This window comes from Sinocyclocheilus anshuiensis, unplaced genomic scaffold (assembly GCF_001515605.1).
Source record: "Sinocyclocheilus anshuiensis isolate Anshui unplaced genomic scaffold, SAMN03320099.WGS_v1.1 scaffold590, whole genome shotgun sequence".
Lineage (NCBI taxonomy): Eukaryota > Metazoa > Chordata > Actinopteri > Cypriniformes > Cyprinidae > Sinocyclocheilus > Sinocyclocheilus anshuiensis.
In genome coordinates this window covers 1,920,035-1,929,968 of record NW_015544192.1, presented here as the reverse complement: position 1 = coordinate 1,929,968, position 9,934 = coordinate 1,920,035, and the positions used below count along the sequence as shown (strand labels likewise).

General features: G+C 36.3%; 1 protein-coding gene across 1 annotated transcript in view; it reads left to right on the top strand.

The window, feature by feature from the left end:
• Positions 1 to 9,881, top strand: part of LOC107696582 (cAMP-regulated phosphoprotein 21-like) — a 12,807-nt gene extending 2,926 nt beyond the window's left edge. The window contains 19 exon segments of the mRNA XM_016496994.1: positions 622 to 881; positions 994 to 1,038; positions 1,828 to 1,896; positions 2,757 to 2,865; positions 3,657 to 3,735; positions 3,814 to 3,873; positions 3,954 to 4,091; positions 4,168 to 4,267; positions 4,404 to 4,502; positions 4,580 to 4,616; positions 6,098 to 6,165; positions 6,515 to 6,680; positions 7,120 to 7,230; positions 7,342 to 7,490; positions 7,868 to 7,948; positions 8,456 to 8,686; positions 8,773 to 8,851; positions 9,153 to 9,268; positions 9,357 to 9,881. Of these exon segments, the coding sequence (XP_016352480.1) occupies positions 750 to 881; positions 994 to 1,038; positions 1,828 to 1,896; positions 2,757 to 2,865; positions 3,657 to 3,735; positions 3,814 to 3,873; positions 3,954 to 4,091; positions 4,168 to 4,267; positions 4,404 to 4,502; positions 4,580 to 4,616; positions 6,098 to 6,165; positions 6,515 to 6,680; positions 7,120 to 7,230; positions 7,342 to 7,490; positions 7,868 to 7,948; positions 8,456 to 8,686; positions 8,773 to 8,851; positions 9,153 to 9,268; positions 9,357 to 9,575 (2,088 nt within the window). The 5' untranslated portion in view covers positions 622 to 749 and the 3' untranslated portion in view covers positions 9,576 to 9,881.
• Positions 9,882 to 9,934: the final 53 nt, after the last annotated feature.

Genomic DNA, 9,934 nt, shown 5'->3' with positions numbered 1-9,934 from the left:
GTAACATTTCCTTCTCACGCTTGAGGTATTCGGCCAATCACAACGCATTGGATAGCTGGCCAATCACAGCACACCTCGCTTTTTCAGACCGATGAGCTTTGTAAAAATCGACGCGTTTCAAAAAGGCGGGGCATAGAGGAGAAACAATAATGTACAGTATGTGGAAAATTATGTGTTTTTTTTACTTTAAACCGCATAAACACATTTCATTACACCAAATACACCAAATAATGTTATTTTTAGCAGCATCATATGACCCCTTTAAAACAAATAGGAGTAGTTTTCTCCTCAGTTTTAAACATTGATAAGCCTATTTATTTTGCTCTCTTAACTGCACAATTATGCAGCTGTGTTGTGTGTTAATTTCATTTTACCTTGAGCACGGGCAGGTCAGTTCATGAATGAATAAAAAATAAAGATATCTCATTATTGATACTTGGTTGGATGCTTAATAGGTTTAATCGCTGATTTGAGCTTTTTTGACACTGACTATCAGCTGAGTATTTAAGTAAACCTTGCATAGTGCTCAGAATAAATAAATGTTTAGAGATCTGAAAAGGATTTTTGTTCTGAGTGAAAACCTCACACAGAGATTTTTTTTCCTCTTCTTGACTGAATAAGAATCTGTCTAGCCATCTGTTTTGGCAAGAGAAGAGAAGAACAGAACAAGAAAAAAAGAGAAAAGAAGACATCTTGTCTTGGTACTAGTTGGCTTGGATGGTCATGGGGCATATGGTGGCCTATGACTAATGACCTTTGAATCTGAAAATTTCAACATGTCAGAAACAGGAGAATCTGAAAATATCCCAGAATGCACTGTGGAGGAGACTTCACCTCCATGTTGTACCACAGACACAAAGGACTGTCATGAATCCACCCAGGTAATAATACAGATTCAACAACTTCCATCAATTTACTCTTTAGTCTCTTCCTTGCTTCATTTCCTCCTATGATTTTTTTTTTTTATCCTGTTTATTTTTTTCCTTTGAGCAGCCAAAATCAGATGATAACCATGGACAACTCAAAAAGAAACTGAAAGTAGGATTGCAACTGAATTTAATCATTAAAGCTCCCTCCCTGTAGAGCATTCATTTCATTTATGAGTTTATTTTCCTCTCTAGCTTGCTAGACGTTTATGCTAGATTGATGTGGCTATACTCAGCAGAATATTGCTTTTTGAATCATTCTCGTCAGTGGGTAAATGTAATTTGCTACTGACTGCTTAACTTTAACGGTTATGTGTCTCAGTCCAAATACCATTAGTAAACATTGCATTCACTCCCCTGATAATATAAAGTTACCCAACTCCATAATATAAATCACATTAGCAGCTCTCAGACAGTCTGGGACCAGGTCCAAATAGTTTAAAAATAGCATAGTTACACTTTTCACCCTGTAATGTTGATCCAATGATCTAGAAATGCAATACAATTAAAACCATTCCTATTGGCTGCATTTACAAAATGAAACTAGTGACATGTTCAAAATCATATTTATAAATAACAATTTAAACATCAGAAATCTTACACGTATGTTATTTATAAATTGATGTATTTTGCTCATGGGCAGTTGGAAGTGGCTATTTACATAGCATTTCAATTTCTTTTGGCAATATGTCGCATCAGTTTAGTATTTTAACTACCATACAAAAAAGACAAAATATGAAAAATAATCTTTTTTGTGTCCAGTATACTGCATAATATAATTGAAATAACAAAAGTAGCATTAATGTGGACTGAGAAAGCTCTTCTCTAGAAAAAAATATATTTCTTTTTCTGTGTGATGTGGAGAATGGGGTTATTGAATGAATGTGTGCATGTGTTACAGGCCAAAGGAAAATTAGTTCGGAGCACAGCTGTGTGTGATGAGTCTTTATCAACTGAAGAGAACAGCAAGGTAAGTATCATTAATAAACTTAAGATACGTTTACAATTTTGCATTTACCATTAAAGGGGTCATATGATGTTGCTAAAAATAACATTATTTGGTGTAATGAAATGTGTTTATGCGGTTTAAGGTTCAAAAAACACATTATTTTCCACATACTGTACATTATTGTTTCTCCTCTATGCCCCGCCTTTCTGAAACGCGTCGAGTTTTACAAAGTTCATCGGTCTGAAAAGCGAGGTGTGCTCTGATTGGCCAGCTATCCAGTGCGTTGTGATTGGCCGAATACCTCAAGCATGTGACAGAAATGTTATGCCCCTACCATACTGTGATGCCCTGTCCGGCCGGAGCGACGAGACAAAAACCCATTATAAACGAGGCATTTGTTGCACCCAGTGGGGACATAATTACGAATTATAATGACTTATACTGTCTTTTTACGCATTGTATCGCGCCGCGTAAACATAAAACCATGTCTGCATTTGTGATCAGAGAAATGACAAACAACAAGCGCTACTCTACACTGCTCAGAACTCGCGTTTGAATCTTCGGTGGCAAATTCTATATATATAAAAAACGTACTTACAGTCTGTGAGTCAGAACAGCCGGCATTGTAGTCTACTCTCCCAGGATCAGGAAACGTCCTCCATAAAATGTGCTGCACACATCTGAATATTTGGGTTGAACTGTTCTGGAACAGTGTTAACCACTGTTTTGGTTAGTGTTTAAACGATAAGAGGTTTCCAATGGTATATACTTCAATCATTATACTTAGTCCCCAAATCCTGAATATGTAGTTACATCTATTACATGCTTGAAGTGAATGACTGATAGAGTTTGTGAAGGAGTTCTGTTCTGTCTTGTCCTAGGAAAAAGAGAGCAAGACAACTGTATCTAGTAACCATGGTGACAGTCCTGAGTGCAGTGAGGAGGAAGAGGAAACAAACATCACATCGAAAAAAACAAGTTTATCTAAAGGTATCATTTGCATTGCATAGGTATTTGTGTCATATTTGCACAAAATATGTGCACATGAAATACATACATTTTAACTAGGGCTATGATGACAAATATGGCATCAATTTCTGAAATTAATGTGGGATGTTTAGTGTAAAAAAAACAAGTATAATCAACAATTGTTTTAAATAAGCTTCGGAATGAGCAGATATTTTAATTTAAAATATACTTCCTTTGTATTGATTCTAAATTAATTTGATGATATATACACAACTGTTCAAAAGTTTGATGTTGGTAAGATTTTTAACGCTTTTGAAAAAGGTTTCTTATGCTCACCAGTGCTGTGTTTATTTGATCAAAGTAAAAACAGTAATATTGTGAAATATGTTTGCAATTTAAGAGAACTGTTTTCTATTACAATATATTTTAAAATGTAATGTGTTACTTCAGGCTTCAGGGTCACATGATCCTTCAGAAATCATTCTAATGTGCTGATTTAGTGCTCAAGAAGCATTTCTAATTATGTTGTGTTAAAAAAGTCTTCTGAAACATTCTGAATGTCTTTACTGTCACTTATGATAAATTTAATGCATCCCCACTGAATAAAAGTTTTAATTTCTTTCAAAATAAAAAATTCAGTGACCCCAGACCTTTGAACGGTAGTGAATATTTATTACTTTTAATAGTATTTGCAAATACGTGCAATTAATTGCAGAAAATGGTGATTAATTTATTTTTATTTATTTGATTCAAAGTCCTAATCTTAACTTGCGTATGAAAAATGCAATTCTGTGCATGCTTGTATTTTTTAGAGCCCAGTCTGGAGTACACCGACTCCACAGGCATTGATCTGGAGTTGTTTTTAATCACTACTTTGAAAAGCAGTCCCAGGTGGGTAAAAGTTTGAAAATATCCCTTCATTCTCCTCCTTCCATTTGTGCTGAATCAGTTTTTTTTTTTTGATTGCAGGGACAGACTGATGCTTCTAAAACTCGAGCAAGACATGACTGACTTTATGACAGACAACAGGTACCATTCCATGCATGCTTTAGAAATAGACATGTTTGTAATGTGATATAATATGTCTCTCTCTCTCTCTCTCTCTATAGTTCCTATAAAAAGTTCCCTCAGATGTCCTCATATCACAGGATGCTGGTCCACAGGGTTGCAGCTTATTTTGGTCTGGAACACAATGTGGATCACAGTGGAAAAGCGGTTATCATCAACAAAACCTGCAATTCCAGGATGTATGTGTCTGTTTCAGAGATTATATATGTACATTTGATGAAGGAATGGATGTGAGTATAACATGATGTATTTCAGACCAGAACATCGGTTTGCTGAACATGTTCAGGAGGAGAAAACAGAGGAAAGAAGATCAATACTGAAGAGAGACACCAGTCAGGAGAAAGAAGACAGTCGGGTATGGACAAATACACACTTCACTGACCCCTGACATTACCACTAGGGTACAAAAGAGCGAACAATAGCTCCTCTAATAGCTCTGATCTTTCCGGCTGGTTAATTTGTGTCTGCACATCTGCTGTTGTTTTTTATAGCTCAGGGTTCCATCTCTCAAAGAACAAATGAGGAGCAAGTCAATAGAGGAGAGAGAGGAGGAGTACCAGAGAGTCAGAGAACGCATATTCTCACAGGATGTAAGAAAACACTTACTTAAAAAGCACAGTAGAACAATAAAGCTTGGCCTCTGATTTTGTGCTCTTTTATTTTTCAGTCTACTTGTCTTTCGCAGAGTGTTATACACATTCAAATAAATATAATATTATTTTACATAGTTAAATATTTTTAATATAATTTATTATGCAATATAACACTGTTTTGATGGTCCACTATAGACATTCTACTAACTATACGTAACTTTGCAACTACATGTCAACTACATGGTTTCACTGCAGTGGTTCAGGCTGTAGGATTGGCAGAAGACTAAAGAAACGTTATTAGCTCGATGGTATAAAACTACATTTCTTGTCTATTACCACCCACTGCTACTTATACCAACAAAGGAAATAAGTGCAGTTAGAATAGCAAAATATGTGGGAGATCGTTGCTATTGTGTGACTATATTGTATTGCAGTAGGTAGCACTTCAATGTTAATGTTGATTCAAGAATAGTTGGCACGTAATTTATATTTGAAATGGTTTAATAGTATTTCACTCTGGTTACACTTGAATTGGTTACAAAATAAATGAAGGATGATAAACATATACAGTTAATTGTACCCAACATGTACATGAAATGTTACCTGAAAGAAAGAGAGAGATTGGGGGGGGGTGGAGAGTGGAAGAGAGGGCAGAGCCCCAAGAAGAGAGCACCACCAAAGAAAAGAAACAGAGCAACAGTTACAATCTTCTTTTATCCCTTCCTTGACCATGTGACTAAAAACCAAATCTGAGACATTCAAACTGACCAATTAGCAGATTACAGCGTTCCCCACTGTGCTAAAATTGTGACTATTGGTAGACCCCAGTGTATACACATCTTGGCACCTCTATGTCTTCAGAAATGCCAAATGGCCCTTTTGTTACAGAAGATAGGTTTGGGACAGGAAAGCAAAAGTCTTTGATCATTTTTGACCCTACATGGTTAATATATGCTAACTGTATCTTTGCAAGTACATGTCAACTTATTCTATTAACCCTAACCTAACAGTCTGCTAATACATTAATGAGAGTTAGTTGACTTGTAGCTACTTACAGTTAGTAGAATGTCTAAAGTTGGACTATCAAATTAAAGTGTAACCTGTAATATAAATACAAACTTTGTAAAGCAAAAAATGTAATCAGTAGTTTGTAAACCACCTTCACCTACATCCTACGTCATCCGCTGGAACGCCACTCTCTCATGTACACGCATACAACAGTTAGTGGAAGCTAGAGATTATGGTTTATAAAGTTTTATATATGGATATTTTTCTTACACAAATGCATCGATTCACTACAAAAGGCCTTTAAAATCTCAAAAGGGTTCAAAATTTCGACCACCATTCACTGTCATTATAAAGCCTGGAAGAGCCAGGACATTTTCTAATATAACTCCGATTGTATTTGTCTGAAAGAAGAAAGTCATATACACCTAGGATGGCTTTAGTGTGAGTAAATCATGGGTAATTTTCATTTTTGAGAGAACTAACCCTTTAAATATGTAATTTTACCAGTGTAATTATTATAAATCAATGAACTGCATTTCAACTGTTCTCTTCTTTTATTTCTGTTTTTGTGTGTGTGTCTGTTTGCAGAGGTCTAGATGACAGCAGTATTCTCAGTGAGACCCAGAGAAGACGGCAGCTATTTAGGTGAGAAATTATTTTTCTCCATCATCCGACCTCTGAAGGTTTGTCAGAACAGAGAGTGTTCTCTGAGAGGCTAAGCTTTTGTGATTGGCTAAAAAAAAGGCTGCTCCCCTGACTCAAGGGCTGTCACAAACATGGGTGTTATTTCTCATGACACCTATTTCAGTAATATCGGGGACATTTAAAGTGTTGTATTCCCCAAAAAAATCAAAACAACTTTTTTTTTTCTCTCTTATTTCTGAACTAAGAAAATGTAACTCAAACAACTTTCAGCAACTTACTTAGATACATTTAGAGATATATTTAATATCAAATATCTTGCAAAAACTAGGCACAAAACATGTTTCTGCCATCTTGACAGGGATGGCTCAGGACGGCTGTCCGGCAGCAGGCAGAGCAGCTTTGAACTGGACTCTCATTGGAATGACCCTCGACCTTGGAGCAGCACAGATTCTGACAGCCCGACATGTACCTCTAAATCTGCACATGCTCGTTCAGATAGCAGCTCCAAACTCTGCAATCCAGGTGCAAAAATAACATCAGCCTTCATGTCCATGTCAGAAAAAAAAGATAAAAAAGGCCACAAAGCCAATCTGGATGTTACTCTGGGCACTAGTTATTTAGAGTGGGGCTTAGAAGTCTTAATTAAAATGCTTTTGTTTTATACTCATTTCAAATTTAACACAAAAATCTAATTATGTTTATTAGCATAAAATTTTAATGTTCTATGTAAAAAAATCACAAAAAATGTCTTTAATTTGTCTCCCTTTTGCTTTAATGACAGTGGCACTTGAGTTGCATGAACTCTGCAGGTTTTCGTAAAACCTGATGATGCTCTCCAGCATGATTTGAGTCACATGATCAGTGTCACAAATATTCTTATTTGATTAGTGAACTAGAAATAGTGCAAAATCCATCACAATGTTTCTGACCTGCCATTGTTTCTGTCTGATCGATCCAACAGTGTCTGAGTCAGCTCTATCATACGCTCCACCCAACAACAGCCTTGCTTACATTATTGTGCCTGCTGAGTCATCAATACCGCCTGGGAGCATCTTATTGAATCCACATACAGGTACACATACATACACTCACAATTCCCAGAGTAGAAGATGACTAATTGGTTTAAACTGACTGTATACACACCAAATAATCTTTCTCATCCAACTATGGATATCTCTTTTAGGGCAGCCATTTCTGAATCCTGATGGAACTCCAGCTGTTTACAACCCGCCAGTAAGTCAGAAGCCATGTAACCAGCTTAACCCAGGACAGTCACAAGCCCCGCCCCCTCCACCTCAGCAGCAGCCAGTAGCAAGCCATGGTGTCCCACAGGTAAGTGAAACATATAATAGAGACTAGTGGTGCGCAGTGTATCAATACCATATTGCTTATCTGACTTTTATTATTTTATTTTATTTATTGGTTGATATGGGATATTTATTCATGCTCATTTGCCTTATTTTTACGTTTACCTTTGCTTTCATCTAACGCTAACTTTAAATTCACTCTTAACAACACACAAAAATTTAATAACACTGTTAAATGTAATTTTTTTTTATCAAATATCAAAATGAATATCAATTTCTCATTCTGCACATTATAATGAGGCTGTATTACAGAAACAAACAGCCAAAATATTTATTTTATTTAGGATTTTTTTTTTTTTAAATCAACAAAATTCACAATCTGCCCTCTCATTTCTGGTTTAGGTTCAATACTCCTCTGTGACATACCTTCCACCTCAGCAGTTAAACATTTCTACCTCCCAGCAACACCCAATAGAACAGACTGTAAGTGAGGCATAAGTATTAATATAATCTAGTTATTTATTTAGTTATCTAATATTATTTATATTTATATTGTTATTTGCATAAAATATTTAGTATATACACTACCATTTAAAAGTTGCAAGGATGCATTAAACTGATCAAAAGTGACAGTGAAGACATTTATAATGTTGCGAAAGATTTCTATTTTGAATAAACAATGCTCTTTTGAACTTTCTATTCATCAAAGAATCCTGAAAAAATGTGACACCGTAGACTGGAGTAAAGACTGCTGAAAATTCAGCTTTGCCATCACAGGGATAAATTACATTTTAAAATATATAAAAATATAAAGCAGTTATTTAAATTGTAATAATATTTCACAATATTACAGTATTTTTGATCAAATAAATGCAGCCTTGGTGAGCATTAAAGACTTCTTTTAATAACATTTAAAAAATCTTACCAACCCCAAACTCTTGAGCGGTAGTGTTGATAACAGTACATGACAAGCCTATTTTTGATTCTTAGAGGGAAGACATTACTGCTAAGTTTGGTCACATGAACTTGAGTCGCCAGTCGTCATCAGGGGATCTTCCAGATATGCCCTCATTCTACATGCAAGGAGCTCCACCCACACACAGCTATGCTCCGCCTCACCACAGTTATGCTTCGTCTCACCATTCAGACAGTTACATAACCCCTGGAATGACATTGGCTCCTCCCACAGCCCCGCCCCCTCAGAGTCAGCAGAGCAGCCAGGTACTTCATCACAAATGAGTAATGAGGTACGATGTAATGTCACACTGTATGTCTAATTATGAGTCAACTCTGGTCTCCCTTCTTAGGTTTCAGTGTACAGTTACCCTGTTCAATGTCCCAGTGCATCTCAACAATACGCAGCAGCCAGTTACAATGCACAAACAGGTACACATGAAGCCTCTCTGCATTCTTTACGCCTGAGTCTCACAATAGTAGGGGAGGGGGCCGTTACACTGTAAGAGATGGTGGCACTGGTCTCACAGTGAACCGGTCTCTTTTCCTGCTATTCACTTCAGCTCTCATGAGACATAGATATAGATGGTTCAAGTATTGTGTGTACATGCATAAAAATACATGAATAAATAACCTTTAGCATATGTGATAGTGCTTTACTGACTGTCATTTTGAGTCCATAATTATACAATTAATAAAATCTCACACATACTTGTCAACATTTTTTTAACAGTATACCCGCCTGTTATGTCAAACCAACAAGGCTGCCCGGGCATGATGGGAAGTCAGATTCTGCCCCAAACACAGCCTGGCATTGTGGGACCTTACCCATCCGTATCCTCCTATCAGGTACTGATGCAAAAAAAAAAAAGGGAAATGTAGTTCTGAATTCTGAATTATAAAATGTATGTATATGTGCTTTCTCTCTTGTAACAAGGTATCACAGCAGCAACAACAACAACAACAGTCCTATCCTGCAATGCTGGTGTCAGGACAAAGTGGGCAGACACAGTGTTTGGTGCCCCCTGCTGGAGTTCAAGTATACTGCAGCTCTTTGGCCCCTTCTTCCCCTCCACTTAATGTGATGGGGGTTTCCTTCCAGTCAAGTAGCTGCAAAAATGGCTGTAGCGTTAATCAGAACCAGTGCTGGTACTAAGAGACACTATGGGTTCACATATAGTGTTGATATGAATTCATATGCATTCAGTATTTGTAGCTACACAATAATGTTCCCTACAGTCTGTAGCACTCGAGTCTGATGATAGCATCCTTCAGATTCAACCTTTTCTACTTTGTCAAAAACATGTTTTGAATTTTACTTTACGTGTACATCGATAGTGTCATGTTTAAATTGCTATTAGAGCATAATTTATACTATTTATATATATGGATCAAATGTTATATTTGAATGGTAATACTGTATTTATCTTGTTTATAGAGGGCTATATTACATAAATTGGGAATGAAACTAGATTCAGTGTTCTCAGTTATCAAAACAGTATATTAAACATTTTA